At 42.5% G+C, this 24,415-nt stretch overlaps 2 protein-coding genes across 2 annotated transcripts; both read left to right on the plus strand.

The window, feature by feature from the left end:
- The first annotated feature begins 527 nt into the window (after window positions 1-527).
- rab3db (RAB3D, member RAS oncogene family, b) lies at window positions 528-15,498 on the plus strand. Its single transcript, XM_080777095.1, has 5 exons — window positions 528-940; window positions 3,700-3,936; window positions 10,446-10,564; window positions 10,989-11,113; window positions 11,741-15,498. The coding sequence occupies exons 2-5, from the start codon at window positions 3,700-3,702 to the stop codon at window positions 11,929-11,931; spliced, it is 672 nt and encodes a 223-aa protein (XP_080633221.1). The 5' UTR covers window positions 528-940; the 3' UTR covers window positions 11,932-15,498.
- Window positions 15,499-16,541: 1,043 nt separating this feature from the next.
- On the plus strand, window positions 16,542-24,018 carry epor (erythropoietin receptor). Its single transcript, XM_080775894.1, has 8 exons — window positions 16,542-16,848; window positions 17,285-17,420; window positions 17,840-18,006; window positions 18,672-18,823; window positions 20,367-20,523; window positions 20,948-21,035; window positions 21,179-21,266; window positions 22,213-24,018. Exons 1-8 carry the CDS (start codon window positions 16,752-16,754, stop codon window positions 22,939-22,941), a joined length of 1,614 nt encoding a protein of 537 aa, XP_080632020.1. The 5' UTR covers window positions 16,542-16,751; the 3' UTR covers window positions 22,942-24,018.
- Window positions 24,019-24,415: the final 397 nt, after the last annotated feature.

The following is a 24,415-nucleotide window of genomic DNA, read 5'->3' on the forward strand; positions in this document are numbered from 1 at the left end:
ATCTGGGAGACTGCAGTTTTCTGATCCAGTCATCCCTTGTGGAGTAGGCTACTACTAATTTCCAACTGTCTGATCAATAGATAGGCCTATACGAACTGTCAAATACTTCAATGAAAATGTTGCTATAGCATATAGTGTCTCTCACTCAAACATCTTTGGCAGGGAACGCCCTGGAAATATTGTTTTCATCCATGGCACCCTGAATTATTTATTTAATTGTTATTTAATAGCACCTTTATGTCATATTATGGTACTTACAGTATAGATACAGTGTGTGTGTGTGTGTGTGTGTGTGTGTGTGCGACTGTGTGTGTGTGTGTGTGTGTGTGTGTGTGTGTGTGTGTGTGTGTGAGAGAGAGAGAGAGAGAGAGAGAGAGAGAGAGAGAGAGAGAGAGAGAGAACGACTCGGTCTTGAGTCGAGGCCCACGGCCGCCCGGGATACCATTACCTATATGTTATTACTGTGCGTGCGTGCGTCGGTGCGTATCCATTTGGGGCGGTGTGTGTGCGCTGTGGAGCGTGTATTATGGCCAGGCTGCGCGTACATGCACGTGTACGCTTTGTTTTGTAGATCCCCCTCCCTCTCCACTCCAGTTGGTTGACTGGATCATATAGCCCGGGGAGGCCACTCGACTGACTCACACACAGTCAGACTCACACACAGAGCCGCTACCTGCACTGCACTGCTGTCTCACAGTGGGCGACGCTCTGTACACAACTCAGATCCGGGAGCATATTAATTTATCCACTCCAGACCTCGGCTGACTGTGTGTGTGTGTAGGGGTGCGACGAGGAAGAGAGAAGGACATTTCAGGTGGTCGTTTCTACAACCACGGACGGCAGATCTGGGAACAGAAACACATTGCCACATTATTGTCAGAGAGGCAAGTGTACTGGGAACAGAATAACAGATCAAGATTAGGACATTTCCTGCAGGAAGGTAAGTTTGACCGAAGTTTCACTGTTTGCTTTTTCTTCTCCCCTCAGACAGCTTCCGACTTCCTCTCCGTGAAGTTTGAACAAGTGATCAAATGCGATCAAGTTGGATAATGTAGAGCTGCATTTAGAGTGACGCTTTATAAAATACCCACCACCATCCGTTTCACTTTTGTTGCAGATCAATCAATTATTGTTCACTTTAGATAAAATAAATAATAATAAAAAGTCTGTCTGTAAATTCTGTTGTGGCTAACATTACCGCAGCATTTAATTTAGTTTGTCAACAAGGAGACGGTCTGGCATTGTTATTTGTCATGTAAAACTAAATCTCCAACAATTACATTACAGCTTATCTTTAGTGTGTCGACTCGATAATGAACAGAAGCGACAGCTGCGAACTAATCAATAGAGTAATAATATCCAGGCAGGCTGGCTGCTGGGCTCAGCAAACAGTACCAGTAGTACCCAACCTCCAGGCCCTATTCATTAAATTACATTTCCATTATTTATTTTACTGAAGATAGTAGGCCCTGCTGCTGCGGTTCCAGGTGGTCTACTGTAACTGTACTGTAGAAAGAAATTGGTAGCTTCCCCGTGGACTCACTCAGGATCATTTGGAATGACAATGGGAGTGAACTCTATTCTCTGTTCCCTCAGAGATGTGGTGTGGTGGCACTGGCAGATGTTTGGGGTTTGCCCCAATATCACTATCAAATGAATCACCTCTCTGCTCATTGAATTCTGCTGTTACTTTCAGAATATCATTATACATATTTTTTTAAATGGCAGCATAGCCATGTGTGTGTGTGTGTGTGTGTGTGTGTGTGTGTGTGAGAGAGAGTGAAAGTTATTTAGATAGATGACCATGAGGTCAAGTAGAACTAAAGTGATTGTTGGGGAAAATGTGTGTGTACATAAGACTAATTAGGCCTTTAAATATAAAGTCCCTGAACAGCTCTGTAAATGCAAAAGACATGTGACTGGAGTTGCGTTGTGTTTAAGTTATGCAGAGAGAGAGGGGCTTTGAGCTTTGACTGCAGCACTCATAGATGGTTCCATTGTTTGAAACATGTGAATATCCCTGGGTTGTCATGTGATATGAGATCATACAGAGAGGATTGTTTTTTTAAAGATCAACATTGGTGCCATGCCCTTTTATGTTGTTTATTTCTTTTCGAAGGCAGGCCTGTGCTGTATAGTGTTATTTTTTTTATTCACCTGGCCATTACTTGTGCAGGCTACTATGTGTTAACCACGGTTGTTGAGCGGAGTCCCTAGTGTCATTAGCTGATATAGCCTGCATTGCAACACGACACATTGTAAGCTTATAGATCATACATTATATTGTCCCAAAACATGCATGCTAATTAATTACTGCAGAGAGTTTAAAGTGTCTCCTTTCCTCTCCACTCCTTCCTCCATAGCCCTGGAGGGTGTGGTGTAGATCTCCATCTGCCCAGTTAGAAGCTGAGTGAGCCCACTCTGGCCTGACCACTAATGGGCTCTGGTTAGCAGCTGAGTAGGCCTGTCTCCACGGAGACGAGCTGCATCACAGAGCTACAGTAGTGGTGGAAGAAGTTGATAAAAGTACAAAACTACTGGCTTCAAAACATTCAAGTAAAATTACTCAAATTTGCAGAATGACCCGATTCACAAGGGTCTGCAAAGATGTGACACGTTGTGTATGTTGTAAAAAAAGTTGTTTTGTACACTGCAGTCAATGTTTGAGCAGGAAAAAGTAATCCCACACTGTCTTCACTTACAGCTAAACAAACACGGTTTATTGCAGGTACAATGTTTTGGTCTCTCAATCCTTCATCAGGCAGAAGACTCAATATGCTGTCAGATACACATAATGGAGTAGAAGTAGAAATGTATTGAAAAATGGTTTATATTTATTATTTATACTAAAGTAAAAGTATACCTCTTAATAGTATTGGAGGCACAGTGGGCCTAAATGTACTTGGATACTTTCCGTCAGAGAAAGAGAGAGGCAGGGCTTTGCTACTACTGAATGATCAACTGTATCTGATCAATCATCCTCCCAGCACAGCTGTAGGGAGGATGGACAATGGGAGGAGATGAGGAGATGCTCCACAGTCCACACCCAAGCTGTTGGTTGTTTTCTCTCCTCCCACTGTTCAGATGACTGATAAAAGGCCTAATAGCATGTCATCGTATACTGGCCCTGGGGAGAGATGAGGCTTAAAAGAATGGCTCTCATTAAGTGGCAAGACAGGTGGTCATTGGTGAAGCTTCCCTTTCAGTTTTCATACAGAAGTTTTGCCTTTAGGCTCGCTAGTGGCTGGGATGAGTGGGATCTAAGGCTGGCAGTGTTTGTGTGTGTCCATCTGTCTAGCTGACATTTTGTTCCAGATCAAGATATCTCAAACTACTGGCTGGATCAGTAGGGTTCATCCCCGGGGAATGAACCCTACTGATTTTGGTGACCTCATGGCCTTTCACACTTGTTTCGCTGTTATGCACAGTAGTAGTTATTTAGCATTTAACAAATTCAATGTATTCAACATGGAACTGTATTGTGTAAACAGGTGGTCTACTGTAGATCAAATATTAAGCCATCAAATATTAAGCCTGTGTTACGACTGTTAAGTAGGTGGGGAAAAAAAACAAATCTCCCAATTTATTGCTTTAAAATAGTTAAATTACATACATAAAAGCAATTTCTGTTTTTCTGGCAAGCGATGCAGCCAACCAATTTAGGCTTTAATCCTATATTGCTCTCTTTACCTTTTATAGATGGCATCAAATGACTCGCGACTCCAGCAGCAGCCGTCACAGAAGGACGCAGCCGACCAGAACTTCGACTTCATGTTCAAGTTGCTGATAATTGGCAACAGCAGTGTGGGCAAGACGTCTTTCCTTTTCCGCTACGCAGACGACTCCTTCACCTCGGCCTTCGTCAGCACGGTGGGCATTGACTTCAAGGTCAAGACGGTCTTCCGCAATGACAAGAGGATCAAGCTGCAGATTTGGGTGAGTGAGATGATACAATTTGTAGAATGGAATTTTGATCAGATCATCACATGTCACGATAAGATCGTCCATCACATACAAAACTGTCACGGTGAGTCAAAGGGTAGGAGTAGGACCCAAATGCAGAAGTATGTTCTGACAGTGGGAAAGTGGAAAGAGTCCAGTCTTATGGGGAGCAGGGTAATTGCCGAAGTGTTCACAGGTGTGTCACTGTTGGGCTGAAGAGGGAGTGGGAACAGGTGTGTGACACACTGACAAGTAGGAATGGAGTAGGAATGGAGAGTGGGAGTGGCTGACGTGGAAATGCAGACAGGGGAAGAGTCAAACCATGACACAAAACATGGCAGACGAACAGGAAGTATGGGCCACGAGGCACTGCAGTGGAGGTAGGTTCCTGGTTTTGTTTCCTTGAGAAAGACACTGAACGTGTGTGCGTGTGCGCGTGCGAAAGCACTTTGGATAAAGTTGCTAATAGAAAAGTCTGACATTTATAGAAATTGGCAGATAATTTGAGAGTTTTGTCATTAAAACGGGTGTTAGCTATCAGCTATCACAGCGGTGATCAACCCTGTTCAACCCTCTTGAATCTCTTGATCAGTATTAATTGCAACACACTGTACATATTATAGGTCAATATGTACTACTGACATCAAATCACTTGATAACTAGAAAGGGAAGCTCAGTAGAGAGGCACGCTCCTCCACCCCTCCATCATTGTGTCGGTGTGGTGCAATGACAATTCTTTGGCATTGTGCATGTGTACTGTGAAAATGCACAGGTCAACGGGGGAAAGGCTATGATAAAGATCTGTATGTACAGCGCCAGTGACGAGTGGGAACACAATTGTGAGGCTACGACCTACTGTTCAAGACTTGTACCAAAATGTACTGTGCAAGTGTGCGCTGTTATAACACCACCATAAGGCAGATTTGAAACATATTCACTGATTGAGTTCCGTGGACTACTGGCAGTAATACATGGGGGGGGGGGGGCTTTTGTGCCTTTTTAGTTTAATGATAGCACACAGTAAAGAAACGGGGAGAGGGAGAGATGGGGAGCGGCACGCAGCAAAGGCCATCGGGCTCAGGAGTCAGGACTCAATCCCGCGACGCATTGTCAGGCTGCAGAGCCTATGGACCCTATTTTAGCCAGTGCCTTATCACCCCTTCTTTGCCTTTTTTTTTATTTTATTTTATTTTTTACTATTTTGAAAAACTGGATTAAGAGTCCAGCTTTTTCAAATTGATTTGTCAGAATGTCCCAGTCAATCAATTGCCAAATCGATATGGATATAGACTAAGACCAAGAAAGCTCCTCCTAGCATCAGACTTGGGAGAAAGCTGATGAGATGTTAACACTTTAACCGACTTTCTCATGGTTTCAAAGGAGCCCTCTCTTCATCTACCATCTCCTCCGGGTCCACATTCATGCATAAAGGAGATTGATTAGCCATACCAAATGAAGGGAGGTTTCTACTCTCTGGTCTTGTAATCATGCAGACAAGTCCAAGCCGTTGTTTCTTCTCTCTCTTTAGGGTTCATCCAGCATTGATTCAAGGTTGTAATGTTAATTCAGTGAGAGATGGCCACCATGTGCACAGTATGTTCAGTACTTCAAATTACCATTTCATTCGGCAATGAGTCACTCTTTCAGTTTCATCACTGGGGATTTCAGCTTGCGCATATAAATCCTCCTTTAGCTCATAAGCTGCCTGGTGTAATAAATGTGTTGCCAAAGTTTGCCTTTTTATTTTACTACAGTGTATTGGCAGCCTGGGATCATTGTGCTCCAGAGACAATGTATAATGGTTTCTTCTAGATATTGAATTGTTGATTGGGATGAATGTTAATTCAACAGTTGATCTGTAAACCAGTGGCAAGACTTAAGCTACAGTTTCAACCTGGGGTCTGTATTTTGGGCATGTTCAATTGTTGACAAAATGTTAAAATATGCTAAAATAATAGATTTACAAGCTCAACACCTGCTGTGACGCATTGTGAGCTTGTAGACCGGCCATTTTTGTTATTTGTTGTATACAACAAAGTATAGCGCGTAAGTTGTTAAACATCCCTGTGGCAATGGATATCCTTGCTCAATACTTTCAGTGTAACGTACATTTGTTTTACTGACGTGGCAAATCCTAATTATGTATAAACATACTGTATGATTCATTGATCTAACATTCTGTAAGTGGCCATATTATTTTGTGTTTGGGATGAATCAACCATGGAGCCACCCACACCAAAACACACACACACACACACACACACACACATTTATACACTGGCACACGATGGTGTCGCCCGCCAACGGCAATTTATCTTCAAGCTAGCGACGCATCACTTTGAGCTTTCATTTCATGCTATAAGCTGAGGAAGTGTGAATAATGCGGCAGCACAAAACAGGATGGTTGCGGAACTGTATGTGCCCATGATAATTAGGCTATCATGAGCTTTTATCTGGAGACACAATGCTGAGCATACTCTCCATGCTTGGATGTATATGGAATAGACGTCACCACAGTCTGGTTCTAGGGCTTGATGATACAAGACCCCGGTATTTCCTAAGTCCAGCGACCATAGGAAGTTCCCTATCAGTGTCTGGCGGAGACGTGTTGAGGATATGATGGCAACAGTTTATTTAGAGGGTGTGGGAGCAGCAAACATGTCTTAATGTGCCCTACCTTACAGGTATGTTTATAAATGTCAAGCTGCATAGTGTTAATGATCAACTATACTGATTACTGAATGCCCAAGGGAGGTCAGCCCAAAGCCCTCTCGCTCCTGTTAAAACACCTTTTTCTGTCTTCTGGACATTTCTCCTGGCCTTTTAGGAAATGGGATGTTGTTGATGGTCCGACTGCCAGCCTCCCTTTGTGTGTGTCAGGGAAACAGTGCTTTGGTCTGATAGCACACCGCTTTGCCCTTAAAACATACAAAAGCACACCGCTGTTGTTGACACGGGAGCATGTTTCTGTAATGTTGGCAAATACAATATGGCTCACAGACACAGACGCACACTGATCCCACACACATGGTTTGCGCTAGGGCAGGGTCTTTAGACACGGTGTGTGTCACTGCTTTGTGTAGGCAGCTGACATGAAAGCAAGTGATGCATAAATAAATATTACGGTCCATGTGACGTCAATGACCCCGCTTAAACTCCCACTGTCATGAATATGCCTTCAGGACCTACCTTTGTTTACTTGCTTTAGCTGCCTCTTATTGCCCTGGAGACCAGTCTATTTGGTTAGAAGTTCCATTACGCTGCCAAATATTTGATCATGTCTTCTGTATAGGAGAAAGCACATGTCATACTTGTGTGAAACAGAAATGGCTGCTGACAGGCAACCCAGCGGGTAGACCGTCGAAGAGTATTAGATTGGGGGGAATAAATTGGCTTACTTCCGGAGGAAGCACTCTTCGTGCACTCTCTTGGATGTCGGTGTGGCTTGGCTTTTACAAAGTGCAAGTGCTCTGAATCTTGTCCCTCGGAAAGGAGAGATGGATCATTTTTTGGGCTGACCACTCGGAACAGTCCTGGCTATTATGGAACATTCATAAACCTCAATGGTTGGTTACCTGGACAACCCCCCTCCCCTCCCCTCTTTCCCCCTCCTCACTGCGAGGGCGAGAATAGTAAAGGAAACACACACTCACACACGCTGATGCAAATGGGGGCCGAGCCAGGTTACCAAGTAACCATGAGCGAGGGGCTTGGCCTGGATAGTTGCCCTGCCAACTCTCACCCTTCACCTGCAGGCCTGTTTGCTTTGTGTGTTTGTGTGTGTGTGTGTGTGTGTGTGTGTGTGTGTGTGTGTGTGTGTGTGTGTGTGTGTGTGTGTGTGTGTGTGTGTGTGTGTGTGTGTGTGTGTGTGTGTGTGTGTGTGTGTGTGTGTGTGTGTGTGTGTGTGTGTGTGTGTGTGTGTGTGTGTGTGTGTGTGTGTGTGTTCACATTAGCATCCATTATTCCCTTTTTGAACAGTCCTCTCTGACATCAAACACAATATCCACTTGAGATTTCCTGTGATGTCCTAACCGGGTCATTGTGGTTCTGAGGCAGCACAGATATAGCCCCGCCCTTATTGGCGCTGTAAAACCCATTCCCTGTGTATTTATCCTCGTCTGGGTACTGATGCAAGCAGAAGATCATTCATTCAAACCTTCATTTATTTATTCTCTAAAGACATTGAGGTTGCCCTCATTTGCAATGTCGTTAAGATGCATCACAGTACAATTTCCATTTTCACATCAATGATTACAACAAAACAGAACAAAAACGTTTCCCTATCGTGTGATAAAACACACGTTTAAAAGCAGTTGCAGACACAAGTAGTTAAGTTGGGGCATTAAAACAAAATGCTGTTTTCCCCAGTTCGGTGTTTACTTCGGGGACCTTCAGTGTGAGCCAGTCACTGAGCGTGTCCTATGCTATATGTTACAGATTTTTTTTTTATTAAATTTTATCCCACGATTTTGTAACCCAGTTTTCTTTTCACCCAGTGCCAATTATCTAATGTAATCCTGGGCGCTACACTTCCTCTGCCAACCTGGGGGGGCAGCGGACTGACCTCATGCCTCCTTCTATGCATGAGGAGTCCAAGCTGCTTCTTTTCACCTGACAGAGGGGAATTTCCCCGGCCGGACGTAGCGCGTGGAAGGGACACGTTATTCCGACCAGTTCCTTTCCCCTCCATCAGGCGCCCTGGCTGGCCAGGGGGAGGTAGTTTTAGAGACCAGGATTACAGCATGTTTTTGTGAGGGTATCTACCCTAGGGGACACGGGGAGAACATGCAAACTCCACACAGAAAGGCCCTATCGCCAACTGTTACAGATTTAATATACAATGGTAAACTAAAGTCCCATCCATTGCCCAGTGTTTGTTTTGCCTGTCGGCCAAGGAAGGCCAAGCCACTCTATCACATGGGATACAGTGATGAGTCCTATAATGGTCACAGGGCAGAATGATAAACTGTATCAAAGGACAGAAGGAGCAGCTTTTCAATAGATGACATCTCCACAGTCCAGCACAGAAAGAAAGACTGCTTCAATAACCCTTTTCCTACATGCCATTGGGAAACTAGCTCTGTTCCGGTAAAAGAAAATGACAGGCAAGATTGTCTATTTAAATGTGAATTTGTCATAGGTAGCTTGTTGTTTGGTTAGACATTACCTTGGTGTACGCTGTAATGGCGTGTATTGGAGTCGGTGGCATTTTGATATGGAAATTGGCTTGAACTTTTGGTGGGACATGTTTTTTGTAGACTCTATAGAGCAGACCTGGGCATTACACGGCCCAGGGACCAAATACGGCTCTTTGGCTGACTCTGACCGGCCTGTGAAAGGTTACGTGGAAATGAGAAAATCACACAAAGAAAGTTAGAAAGAAAGTTACTATGTTTACCCAGGGTAACTGGACTAAGCTCAAGAACTTGTTTACAGCCAGGCCCTGCTCATAGAACATTTCATGGTAAGGGTTCAATGCCTTGTTCAAGGGCACTTCAGCGGTGGTAATTTTAACGTGCCGGTCCGGGGATACGAACTAGCGACCTTCCGTTATCAAGACCGCTCCGCAAACCGTTTGGCCGAAGTAGTAGTACATCATCATACATTATCTCATTCCGGCCAATCGGAATTTGCGTCCTCACCTTCTTCTTCAATGTTTGTGACACTCAAATTGGATTTCATCTCATTGATCGTGTCACAAGGATGTGATTTTCTTTTTTTTTTTTCTCATTTTGCTCAAGTCTTAATTTTTGTCTTGGCTCGGCACTGTACATATACTTTGGGTTTGTGTTCTCTTTGGAGAGAAAAACGCCGGATGTCTCGACTCATTTTTTGGAGCCTTGACCATCCGGCCAACTGAATACAGATCGCCCATCTCTCGTGTTTGTCTACTGTATCCGTGGTAAATATGGTGCACAATCAACCATCTGTACCACAAATGCATAAATTATAATTTAATTTGTGTGTACACAAAGGCCACGTTCATATTATTGAAGCCTTATCAGTAGATAAGGTGGACCAGGACCTTATTAAACCTTCAGAACAGGAGGAGTTCGGGTGGCACAGGGTAAAGTTCTTAACGGTGCAACTGGCTTGGCCAGGCAGAGGCGTACCCTGCACTAGTGACTAGCAGATTGGCCAGGGCGCCTGTCAGTGTTGAGCTATGACTATATCTTTAATCTGTGGTAAAAGTTCAAACTCAGGCCATAGTGTGGTGACTGTCGCCCTCCTGTGGCTCAAAATAGAAATGACATGTTAACAGCCACCATACAGAATGAGTGCTTTGTGCTCATTTATTTGCTTCGCCACTTCCAATTTCACTTTGTTTATCCTGTGTTCTGTCTCCTGAAATTGGTATCCTGACATGAAAATGGATTTTCTTTTCTCCTTAGTAAAGAGATGAGGAGACCGCTGTTATTAACAAACACTATGTTGTTGTTATGGAAATATAGAGTTTACAGCAACTTTCACTTACACAACTCTCTGTGTGTGTGTGTTTACAGGACACGGCAGGCCAGGAGCGGTACCGTACCATCACCACAGCCTACTACAGGGGAGCTATGGGCTTCCTGCTCATGTATGACATCACCAACCAGGACTCCTTCAGTGCAGTCCAAGACTGGTAGGTGAACACTGAGCATGAACAATCAAATACCAGTGGTTGTTTTAACCACTTGAACCCCCAACCATGCCACTTAGATTAGACAGTGAAACGTCGTTTCAACGTCTATGTATAGACATTTAAAAAAAACCTGCTAATCAAAATCTAAGATAAGCCTAGACCGCAAAAAAACTTTTTTTTTAGCTTTAGTCTAATAAACGACTATTGCTCAGTGGGATGAGCAGACACTATTCTGGCGGGAACATTTCGGCAGAACTGGCTGATCTACATTACAAGCTCACAACGTGTCACGTTTGCAACGCGTTGGTGAGCTTGTATACATATTTGTGTAAGATATTTCCATGTCCGTCCCCCCCCCCCCCCCATATTGGACTCTTCAGACTGTGCTCTCTTGACTCACTTTCTTTCTTTCTTCATGCTGCAGGGCGACACAGATTAAGACGTACTCTTGGGACAATGCTCAGGTGATCATGGTGGGCAACAAGTGTGACATGGAGGATGACCGACTTGTGCCTACAGAGGACAGCCAGAGGCTGGCAGAAGAGCTAGGTGAGTGTGAAACGCACTACAATTGTAATCTACTTGAAAGCTACATGCAGGGTGCACTGCTTAGTCTTCTTGCATGCAGTAATTGTTTTATGTACAGTGTTAGTTTCCAATATATATATATATACTGGGGATAAATATTTGTAATTTAATAAATATTGCCACAGAACAGAACACTGAAATGTTTTTAATATGTTCATGCGTTTCCCTTTTGGATATCTTCTTTTATTTTATTTTTAACATTATTGCTTAACATTAAAGGCATATCAAGTGTCCCAGTTCAGTGATATGAAGGGGCTTATTATAGCGTGTGACATCATCATCAAACCAGGAAGTTATGCGGGAACGCCTACTAGTGCCAAAGAAGTACTTTCTAGCCTTGACAGCTCATACATCCAAACAGAAAAGTCCAATATGATTGCATTAAATGACGTTAAACAACATTAAACTCACTTTGCCCCTCACTTTGCCTTTTGATTTGCCACTCGATTTGCCATTCACTTTATGCATGCGCATACCCTCATATTATATTATTATAAAATAATTTCGTACAAGGTCATTGTACCATGACCACGTACACGGTACATACAGTACATTTAATTTCATCCTTCTTTCTACAATCGCCCTCAGGTTTTCAATTCTTCGAGGCCAGTGCCAAGGACAACATCAACGTGAAGCAGGTGTTTGAAAGCTTAGTAGACAACATCTGTGAGAGGATGAACGACACCGTGGACGGAGATGGAAACGACCTCGTGTCAAACCACAGGGGCCAAGGCCTACACGAGTTACCTCCAGAAAACCAGGGTGGCTGTGCATGTTAAACCCTAGTACCCTACCCTGTCTTTCCAATTGCCCCCCCCCCCCAACACACACATACACACACACACACACACACACACACACACACACACACACACAGGCCAGCCCTTTTATTGTGCCTCAAACATGAATGAGTCAGCAGACCTCTCTCTGGACATTGATCCTGGAAAGTCATCAGCTGTTAAATGTTTCTATTTTATCCCCAATGTAGTGGGTACTGTGTACTTTAGTCAACTGTCAACCACCACTGTTCTGGAGAGTGTGTAGACGACCACGTCTCCTCTGATGAACCCCAGCAGTTTTATTTTCACCTGACAGTGAGGAGTTTCACCAGGAGAGAGTAACGTGCAGAGGTTCACGCCATCTCTCCCAGATCCCCCAAACGGCCACGTGGCACCGGTAGGAGTTGCTTGTGCAGCGCCAAGGACTGAACACCAACAATGGTGTTCGTTGGAGTGCAGGGCCATGCTGGAGGCACCGTAGGATCTGTCTCCATCTCTCTCTTGTCTCTTTAAATGGTAAATGGTGCATTTATATAGCGCCTTTATCCAAGGCGCTTTACATAGATTGTGCATTACCCATTCATACACCGATTGCGGCGGAAGCCATGCAAGGTACCAACCAGCACATCGGGAGCAATTTGGGGCTCAGTGTCTTGCTCAAGGACACTTCGACATGTAGACAGGAGGAGCCGGGATTCGAACCACTGACCCATGGATCATTGGACGACCTGTTCTACCTCCTGAGCCACAGTCTCTCTCGCTCCTTCCTTCTCTCATGTGAACGCACAAACATGCACTCACAAGTTCACAACAACACCTCTGTCAGATGTTGCACACTGTAGCCTTGACACAACCCCCTACCCACAATTTCACTCCCTTACCTCCTAAGTCAGTTGCCTTGACCACATGACGCCTGTTCAGCCCTATCTGTTGCATTTTAAACTATTTATTGTTAGAAACCTTTCCAGGCTTTACTTTTGAAGAAAAATGTGTTTTTGTTTAGTTAGCAGCTAGAGATGCCAAATGTTGTACTGTAGTTGCAATGATTATAATTATACATATACTGTATGCTTTGTCTGTACACTGGAAAACTTTAGAATTCATAGTGTAACTGCCTGGTCTTCTTGGTTTGGGCCGTGGATTCCTGAATGGACTTTCTGCCTTCCATTTTTGTAGTATAATAAGCTTTTATAAATGGTGAATGGAATTAGAGTTCCTGTCAGAATTCACCTTATTTCCAACTGAAAGTTCCTTAAACATAATCGGCACAACAAGAGCTAAATTCAGCAATCAGCATTTCACTGAATGTATCTTTCTTGGTTCCAAATATTTTTAGAATGTAGTGCTGCCTTTGCCCACTGTATTATCTTCCCATTATAAGATTGTAGTGTGTTCAATATCTATAATTGTATACTGTAGGTTCTAAATAATTTATAGGATAATCCGTACTGTGTACAAACCATACTCACCCACTCCCTCAAATGTCATTGTAGTAGTAGCTCTTACGGCCCTCTGTTTCTCAAAGTCAGATGAAAGTAGTACATGGGGAACAAAAGAAGACATTGGGCTGGTGTCCCTAATGCCTAAATTACTGTATACTTTGCCATAGGATGCCGAAAATGGCAAGCTCGCTACCCGTGGAGAGCTTGTGGATCAGGGTTTTTTTTTGGTCACAGGACATCGCTGTATAATCAGGCATAACGATGCGAGGACAATATTGTACTAGACTTCATTTGTTTTGTGAATAATAATTTAGTCCCCAGACTGTTGGCTCACACATTTTTGAAAACCTTCCACCTAACGGTCTACTTTGGAAATGCTGACAAATACAAAGAGATGAAATGGGATGTCCTGCTTCCCCGACACTTCCATTTCACCTTTGCAGTCCCGTAAATAAGTGGTAGCGTAAATCAAAGTAGTCGAAGCCCCTCCGGCTTGCTGCGTAGCAGAAATGGAGATTCAATATGATTTTAAAGTTATTTTAGAATCTATGTTCGTGAACAGACATGACAAACGTGATGGCTTCCTGCAGCAAATTTCACAAGTTGTCTGGCTTCAAGTTCAGACTAGAGTAGAGACTTCATGAAATTTGTCCTCTGCATTTATCCATCCCAACTGGATTGTTTTCAGTTAATTAACTTTTGTGACACTGATTCAGGTCAGTTGACCTGGCCAGAGCCATGTTCATTGTTTGTCCTTGTACCAAACTCTCCACAATGCTGCTTCCTTCACAATGCACACAACAAACAATGCTGTACCTACTACAGCCTGGCTAAATGGTATAATTGAGCATTTACAACTGGGTCATTTATAAATGTTATAAAGTGCCCATTGTAGTCTGCCAATATCTTGATATACTCGGAAAGGCAGAAAGGGAAGAATGCTTGTGTCTGAGAAATATCAATTTAAAGTCTCAACTGTACAGAACTGCAGTGCCATTAATTTGAGCAACAAATTGCTCTGATGTAAAAATGTCACTGGATATGTTTAAATGCCTGTGTTACTTTTTTATCATAATACTGTAAAAATGTTTTGTTATACTGCTGGGATTAAGAAAATCTGAGATTTTATGCTTTTCACTGTCTGTAATTTGGCTAATTAATCAATGTTAATTGTAGACGACACTGTACAGTAAAATCCTCTTAATCCTGATTTCAGTTAAGAAGTTCTGTTGGTAACTACAAACTAACATCCTCAGTAAGAATGTATGTACTCGGAGTGTACAAAATCTCAGAGCTAAATGAAACACTGAGGATTTGTCGATTTGACCGTGTATAAAAGTTGTCAGAGATGCTGTTATGAAGATGTGTGAATAATATCCCCACTTCTCTCTTCTCGTATACAGTGCCATTTCACGTTTCTACTACTGTACTGACTGTCAGTAGGCTACCAAGTCCCGACTGTCAGTTTGGGTTGTCATGTGGCCTTTGAGAGCCATAATAGCAGCCGAACGTTGCCATCCCCAACGTCCCTTCTGCAGAACCTTGGGGCTGGGTCAAACCTGCCAAATACCGGTCACCCTCCAGTGGCCAAGGCCACTTATCTCTCCTGCCTGAGTGTTCTGCTGACCACTGATATTTTGTTTCAAGTAGAAGATAGAGATATGATCATGTTATCTGCACTGGCCATCACTCCACAATGAGCCACACAGGGGGTTTTATTTTACCATTATGAAGGATGTGAGCAATGCGGTGGGCTAGTAACACACAGTCTCTGTATTACTGTAGTTGTAGATGCAACAACATTGCTGATGTGGATATACTGTACCCAATTGGGAAGAGATGAAGATCTACTGACTCACTCACTATACCAAAACAACTCAGCATATCACAACTGGGAATGTTAATCAAGAGACGCATGTTATCATTTGTGATTTTGATCTGTCTGGTTGTGGTTGCATTCAAGATTAGTGGCGTTGCTACCAAAAGAGGGTGTAATCTGCTTTTTATGTCATACAGGTGTTTATTTTCTGTTTTAGGCATTGACATTGTTAGAAAGTGAATATAATATAATTATATTTAATTGAATATGTTGAAATATGTTTATGAAAATAAAATACAATCATTATAAAAGGGAAATTAAAGACACTACCTATTTATTGCAATCCCATGCCATTGGAGATATTGCAAAACTTGCCACTCACACACACTGCCTGGTTATTTGACATGCTGATATATGATGTATGGCCTAGCTTACATCCTTCCTTCCTCACAACTTTACCATTATGCCAGAGCTTTTGTTATGATATTATCGGAGAAACCACACTGCCATTGTCCACCGCGACTATTTCCTGCAGCCCCTCTTTTCCTGCTGTTAGGCCTACGCCTACCTACAGCAACAGCACCTACAACTACAAGTCAGTTGGCCTGAATTTCAAAATGATGGCCCCGGCCCCCATGCAATCTAAAACGAAACTTTCACCAAGCAGCTCATCTTTTTCAATCTCACCAGTGTTTCATCAATCATCAGCATGATGTGGCTTTAATGAGAATTCAGACGTGTCCTTCAAGAGATATGATGATGAAGCATTGAACTTTAATTCAAACAGTGAATTAAGTCTATGGCTCTAATGCGTATTTGGGGATGGGTCTCAACGCCCCCTTGCTTATCACGGACAGGCTATAAGTGACAGCTGTGCCTGCAGGCTTGCAGCACAGATAAAACGGCTCCAGCTACAACATTATGGCTGCTGTTTGTAGATAAGAAACCGTTTGAGTATTTAGTTGAGGTGTACGAGTGCGCCTGTACCTTAGCTGTGCTGTCTATGCGGGCTCGGTTAGGCCTACATGATACATCATGCTTGACTTTTGGGTTAATGTAACAGTTAACAATAACACTGAAGTAATATATATAATAGATAGTGTTTGCTCAATTATTTGTTGATTTGTTTTGATTTTCGCGCATGAAAGCATGTTTGAGTCTTTGGGCTACAGCCTAGTAGTAGTGAGCCTACATGTCCATGACATGCGCATTACGCACGCTTCAATCAACATCAATGAGTGCGTGCGTAAATTCCCTCCCACAAACAAGAGCTGTAGTAAATGTAACACTAAACTTGCTCCACCTCTGCTCTGCTTCCATGCTGGTTTGTGTCAAAGTAAACAGTTTGGCTTCCCCACCTTATCTCCTTTGGTACACGCGCGAAGAAAAGTACCCATCCATGGTATCTGCAAAACAAGACGGTAAACGAGAAAACAGACGCTCGGGCAGGTTGCTACTACGCTAGTGATGCAGAGGTGGACAGACTGAGGAAGGACTTTATTCACAATCACAGAGGGAAAAAAAGCCATAAATCACCACGGAGAGCCTAGGAAGTAAAAATGTGTTATGAACATCTGAGTCGATTGTTGGTTTTCTGCGTGGTATTATATGCAGAAACGGCTTCCACGGACCAGACAGCACATTTTGAAAAGAAAGGTAGGAGAATTCAACAAATAGGCTATTTAAATATTAATAATAAATAAACACGGTCATAAACCCACAGTGTTTGGTTAACAGTGTTAATATCATAATATAACCTTGACCTGTCCTGCAACAATTAATCATTTTGGATACTGAGGGCCCGTCTTGCTCGCCACCTGACCTTACCCAATACCCATTACCGCTAAAACCAATATGCAATTTTTTTTCCATTTAAAAAAAAGTTAAAATAGCTGATAAGCTCACAATGTGTTGATGTAGATCGGCTATTGAGCTATTTTAAAATGTATTTCAAAATAGTAAAACATGGCTAATACTTTAGGGATAAGGGGTAAGGGCCCTCATGTTCTTTCTCCTTATTTTCTTCTGATAATCAAATTAGAAGTCAAATCTAACTTTAGCCTGTATGGTCTACGACTCTACCCCCACCCAGTGTCCCTACTACTGACTGAGGAGCCAGCGAGCCTTAGGTGCTTTTCTGAGACTTTAGGGGACCTCACCTGCTTCTGGGAGGAGGACGAGGAGAGGGCTGGATCTGCTGACCAGTACACCTTCACATACACCTACAAGTGAGTCACATGCTGGAAAACTGGTTGAATATCACACATGGGGTTTAATGATCATCAAAACCTGGTGAACCGTGAACCCCATGGATTAAACGTGATACATCAACATAATTTGATCGTGGTGACAATTCCCCAGGGACATCATTGAAAGGATGTAGTAGGCACAGCGAAATCTGCGGTGAGAGTCAGTGTAACAGCACAGTCCATTTGGTGCAGTGATGGAAGAAGCACTCACATTTTTTTTATTTAACTAAAAGTATCAATGCCCTATTGCCGAAATAGTCTGTTACAAGTAGCCTACATGTTTGGTATTCAAAATTGACTTGAGAAAAAAGTATTGGCATCAAAATGTGCTTATACCAAAAGTAAAAGTACTCATTATGCAAAAGGTCCCATTTCACACGATTTCAAATGTCCTGCAGGCGAGAGAACAGCATCAGGTGTCCCGTGAAGACCTTCCCTGCTGTCGGTGCCAAGAGGCTCTTTATGTGTCAACTGAACAAGACAAATATCTTTGTCCCTATGGATGTTCAAGTGCATAAGGACGGAGTCCAGATCCACAACCGCAGTATCTTGATCGAGCTCGTCAGTAAGTCTTCCATATTTTCTGTGTACGCTTGTTTCAGTAAAGACACACACATACTTAACAACAATGTTATTTCTCAAATTAATTCTTGGGTCCAATCTTTACACTCTCACTGTTAAAGTCAACTTCAAGGTCAAGTTCGTCCCAAATTGGGCTATTTGTGTTACAGCATGGTAAAAAAAGCTTTAAAAACACAGTAGCCTACACATACAAAAACAGGGACAGACAAATGCATACATGTTTACTTTAACCCATTCTGACCTGAGATCAGATTCATACGAGGTTTCCACTGGACACACACTGGTCTGATGAACCCATTCTGACCTGAGATCAGATTCTAAAAATGTCAGTCGCTCTTCGATTTTTCTAAAATAGCAGACCTACAAGCTCGTAGCGCGCCACTCGGTGGCGCGCTATGAGCTTGTAGATCTGCTATTTTTCAATAGCTAAAGCATAACATGATGCTAACACCAAAATGGGTGCCCGGTCAGAATGGGTTAAACAATGTAGCATGCAGCACATGCTTCTCCTAAAAGTCAGTATAGACCTATACATTGCTTACATTTGTCCAGATTAAATCTATTGGAGCAGTATACATTGTCAGGATTGTCAGCATACTTTCCCTCCAAATCCAATCTAACCCTCCCCCCAATCTGTCTGCATGCCAGTTCTGCCAGACCCTCCTGCTGATGTGACGGTGAGCACCACAGACCAGCAGGGCCAGTTGAGGGTGCGCTGGGTGCCTCCTACTGTCAAATTCATGGAAAACCTCATGGTGTTTGAGGTCAGCTACGCCACAGTGGAGAGCCACGTGGGACAGGTATGTGACATTACTAACACTATTATAATGCAGTGTTAACCCCAAACACGCAGGGTCGGCGCCCATTTTTGGGTCGTGGTCGTAAGTAAATATCTATATTTTATTGCGTTTCCTATATTCACAAATTATATAGAAAAATCTCAAAAACAATTCCATAATTGTTCGATTCCCGCTCGGGACGCTGTGGATGCTGGCGGCGTGTTTCCTCCTCCGCGTCATCAGTGCCCATACCCGAAGGCGGGGTTGGCGAAAGGGCCTTTCTGTGTGGAGTTTGCATGTTCTCCCCGTGTCCCCTAGGGTAGGTACCCTCACAAAAAACATGCAGTAATCCTGGTCACTAAAATGCCTCCCCCTGGCCAGCCGGGGCGCCTGATGGAGGGGAAAGGAACTGGTTGGAATAACGTGTTCCTTCCACGCGCTACGTCCAACCAGGGAAACTCCCCCCTGTCAGGTGTAAAGGAGCAACTTGGACACTCAGGCATGAAGGAAGCATGAGTTCAAGTCCGTTGCTCTCCCCTTGTCCCCCATATATGGGGACTAGGTTGGTGGAGGATGTGTAGAGCCCAGGATCAGCTTCACAGACGGTGTGTGTTGGGCTTTACACAGTAGGCCTATACTTCCTGGGCACTATGGCTCTGATCCATGTACTGTTTAATGTTGGTTACTTTACTTGTAATGTTTAATGATCAGGGAGTTGAAGATCATTCTTTTTTTTTTTTAACTTAAATTTTTATTGTTTTACAAGACAAGACAGAAAAAACCAACTTACAATACATATAACATCACAGACGTACAAAAAATAAAAAACAGAAAAATAAAAAAAAATACAGGCATCGACATTGCGTTTTAAAAAGTTACATACATCTTTCTAGGCATCCACAGTTGTCTCATTCCCCTATACCCTTAAATATTGTCCATTTATACCATTTGTCCTCCATTTTTTCTTCTTGTAGCCTCAGACTGTGTGTTAGTTTCTCCATAAAATGAATCTCCTGAATCAAGTCCTCCCATTGTTCCTGTGTTGGAGGTTCCATCTGTCCCCATTTTCTTGTGATAGCTTTCTTTGCTGCCGCCAATAAAATGTTTATCAAATATCTATCCTCTCCTCGTATCTGACCCCCCATCAGGTTTCCTAAATACAAAACATCACACTTCATAGGCACCTCGTATCCCAATATCTTTTGTATCTGCTCATGTATCATTTTCCAAAACATATCCATTTTGGGACATTTCCAAAAAACATGTGAGTGATCTACATTTGCATCCCCACAACCTCTCCAACATTGTATCTGTTGCTTCAACTGTTTACTCTTGATTTTTGGTGTTATAAAAAATCTGCATAGGTTTTTCCAAGAGAATTCCCTCCATATCCGTGAATTGGTAGTTGACTGATGCATTCTCCACATATGTGTCCAATCCTTTTCTGTAATTTCTATGTTTAGTTCTGCTTCCCATTTATTTTTAATGTATTCCGTTGAATGACTGCCACTCATCAGAGTTGTATATATGAAGATCATTCTACATCTCATCCTAATCCCTTCAGGTGGAGGAGGTGGACGGACCAGAGCTGGTCCTGAGAGATCTGGAGCCAGGGACCCAATACAAGGTGCGGGTCCGTGTCAAGCCGGGGGACGGGATTAGCTATGACGGCTACTGGAGTGCTTGGACCGACCCCATCTTTATGGACACTCTGCCAGCAGGTGTGTATAGCCTACACAAAGTAATACGAGGATGCATCACCACGCACCAAGCATCAGATCACTATGCAACTAGAATGGGGGGAGGGGTGATTGGCTATTCCAAGCCTTGACATGTACTGTGATGCCGTGTCATTTGTGGAAATTTAATAAAATACTAATACTACTAGTATTGGCTATTGTGTTCATGATATTATGCCGTTTTTTGGCAGTCATTGTCACATGATGCAAAAGAGCATTTCTACCTACAACTACTGGTGAAAGAATACATACAATAATAATTAAAAACAAATCTTCAACAAACATTTTAGCATTGAATAAAGGTAAATAGTAACAATAAAATAGAGAGAAACACAACATACCACCACATTAATCCTTAGGGGAGATCTTCTTTTCATCTCATTCTTGGCCATTTTGTCTCCTCCAGATCTGGACCCACTCATCATATCTCTGATTTGTATCATCTCTCTTTTCTTCATAATGCTGTCAGCCATGACACTCCTGTCCCAACGCAGGTCAGTCAGCCATTCATGCACACAAAATGAGTACCGCCTTCCACTATATTTACTGGTGGTGACAAATCTCCATTCCATCCATTACAGCATTCGTACTGTATAATAACAAACATGTAACTGCTTTTATGTTATTGCATATCCAGGTTTCTCATAAAGAAGATTTGGCCTGTCATTCCAAATCCCGAGAGCAAGTTCCAAGGCCTATTTTCAGTTTATGGTGGTGACTTTCAGGTACAAATAGCTACTATTAAAATTCCATAATTGTTGTGGTTGATACGCAACCTAGCCAGTTATCTTTTTTCTGATAATATGGTTTCGTAATACTTTATATACATTTTGTATGCATCTTATATCTAGTATGCAAGTTTATAGAATACTTGAGCTAGGTTGTTTGAGACTAGATCTAGAGGGCTGAACTTTGACCCTGTGGATACAGAGGAGACGTCTCTGAAGAAACAATCAATCTCCAAGTGACCAAAACAAGTTGTCAAGAGAGTGAATAACAACTTTGACAATGTCCAGACATGGTCAGCCATTTTAGCAAGAGAGTCGTATGTTTGTTATATAGTTCAGCTATAGGGCCTTAACCCTTATCCCTAAACTTATTTGGCAATTTTTACTATTTAAAAAAACCTTTTAAAATAGCTCAAATAGCTGATCTACAAGCTCACAACGTGTAGATGCTAGTTGAACTATTTTAAAATGATTTTCAAAATAGTAAAAAATGGCAAATAATAATAAAAAGGGATAAGGGTGGCGCAAGATGGAGCCCTATTTATAATCTATATAGTATAAAGGGTATGTGCGTGACATCATTATTATACCCGGAAGTTATGCAGGAACGCCAAGTGGCAAGAAACTATAGGCTACTTTCTGGCCTTGACAGCCCATACATCCATACAGAAAAGTCCTGTCTGATTGCATTAAAGGACGTTAAACAACGCTCAACTCACTTTTCCATTCGATTTGCCACTCACGACACTATGCATGCGCATACCCCCTATAGTAGTCTAGCTCACCTCTCACCATCTTGTCAGACTGTTCTCATCTTTAACATGTGGTGTGGGTGAATGATCCAAGCTTGTAATAATATCTAAAAGGAACATAGTGTTAATGTTGTATAAGGCTGTACGAACATTAATGCACTAACATTCACTCACATATTGTTTTCCCATAGGAGTGGTTGGGCCAAACCAACGGAGGCATTTGGCTGAGCCCAGCTTTATTCTATTCCGAGGAGCGTGCATCTACACTGGAGGTCCTCTCAGAGCTCAGTCTGGGCCCTCCACTGGTCTCCCCACCTCTGCCACCCAAGGCCACTCGGCCCATGGCCAATGAAAGAGAAGAGGTGGAGCAGAAGGACGAGGAGAAGACGCTCATAAGAGTGGATTCAGCATCGATGGAGAGATGGAAAGAAACTTCCCATGACCATTGGCTGATGGACCAGTTGAGGGTCCTCCACCATCAACCTGCCCCATGCTCCCAGTCCTCGCTAATGGAGTCCCAAGACGCCTATGTCACCCTTAACGGCCACAACCTGAGGGACCAACCTCTGGATGACATCTTAGAGGAGACGCTGCCCCTGGAAGTTCTCTTTGCTTCCGGGACAAAGTCATCGGAGTCCCAATCTGACCTGGGTTCCTTACAGCAGAGCTCTGGCTCTGGGCGTCTCTCATCCCAGTCTAGTTTTGAGTATCCAAACCACAACTGGTCACCCAAAGGCCCTGGATACACCTATATGGCAGTGGCCGACTCTGGGGTGTCCATGGACTACAGCCCCATGAGTTCCAGCCGGATAGATGACATTGGGAAACTGTCAGTTTATGCTCATGAGTATAAGAATGAGATTCCTGTTCCCAGAAAACCCTTACTGACAAGTCAGCAACCACTCCGCTATGGCTGTTGATTAAGAGCTAAGCCCAATAACAGCCTACAAACTGACTGAGGCTTGGATATCTGACGAAATAGACAGATAAAGGGTATTTACATATTTGACCAAACTGGCCACTCTGCAATTTACCCTCCAAGCAAGAGGGAGACATCAAGGATTTACAGTAGACTCTGTAGTCAGATGCAGTCTGACACCTCACTGTAAGCAGAGACAACCCAGGAAAATGCAGCAAGAAGAGTCAAATGTGGATACAATAGAATAGAGTATAAATAAGCTCTCATCTGTACAGGACTATCGTTAAATGTAAATGGCAGCTGTAGTTGACACATACAACAAAGATGTGACAACAATTCACATGTTTATATAAATCGGTCATTTTGTATTTGATCTCATAGGTTTAGTACATACGTTTTTTTATATCTTCACTGAAATACAAGTTAACACAATAGTGAGAGCCATCTCTCAGGAGACAGTTTCTCCTTGTTTTTAATGGAGACTACTTGTCTTTTAATTTAATATTCACTGTCATTTGTATTCTATGGTCCAAATGCTGATGAAACGCATTGTATTTGTAAATATGTGTGATTGTTTTGTTTTGTCTGTCTATCCTGTTACTATTGTTTCAAAGAATGCATTATGCAAGAATACAATACTACGTCAACATTCAGCAATTAGGTAAGTCTCATTCATATAACCTTAATTGTGCCAGTTTGTGGGAGGGAACCCTACCTAATTACACTATAATAAATTGCTGTACAAATCAGCACAAGCTATTTAACGTAGCTAGTTTAAAACTAGTTTTTCTAAAATGCTTTAAATGGCTGATTCCAATTATTTGCCGAATACGGTAAGTAAATTCTGATGAGGTAACTATTTCCATGGACATGCACTCAACTATGAAGGTATCCATTTCAAATTCTTAAAGTTATTGAGTTATTTTTCAACGCTTAGTTTGAAATAGGATATTTCTCAAATTTTTTTCCCCGTTGAGAGAATCACATTTGAATATGCTATTTTCTTGTTATTGTTTTAACTTGCTTAACTTTATTCTTTTACTGTGATTACGTGGAATAGTAAAACTGAGTACCGGCATATCACTTGTGACTTCAGGCAACAAAGACCTGTGATGTTTACTCACCAATATTATTTTTCACATATATATATTTTTTAATGAAAATGCAACTTTAAACTCATTAAATGATGTACAATCTTCAGCATGTGCGTCCTCTTTAGTGGAAACCAAGGTTAATAAGGACACAAGAGTTGACACTGGCAGTTAAACAGTCATATGAGTTGAATGGGTGAATCACAGGTCACCTTCTACTGAATGTAAGATAAGGAAGCATGGCTTCGCAAAAGATTACATTATCTCACACATCATAGTGCCAGGGTAGTCATGTAGGTTCAAACATAAACAAAGCCCTGATTTATATGTTGTTGCACAACTGTGGCGCTCACTGAAAATACCCAAATAAAGAGCTTGTAGAAC

The sequence above is a fragment of the Protomyctophum bolini genome (assembly GCF_963924005.1).
Source record: "Protomyctophum bolini genome assembly, chromosome: 11".
Lineage (NCBI taxonomy): Eukaryota > Metazoa > Chordata > Actinopteri > Myctophiformes > Myctophidae > Protomyctophum > Protomyctophum bolini.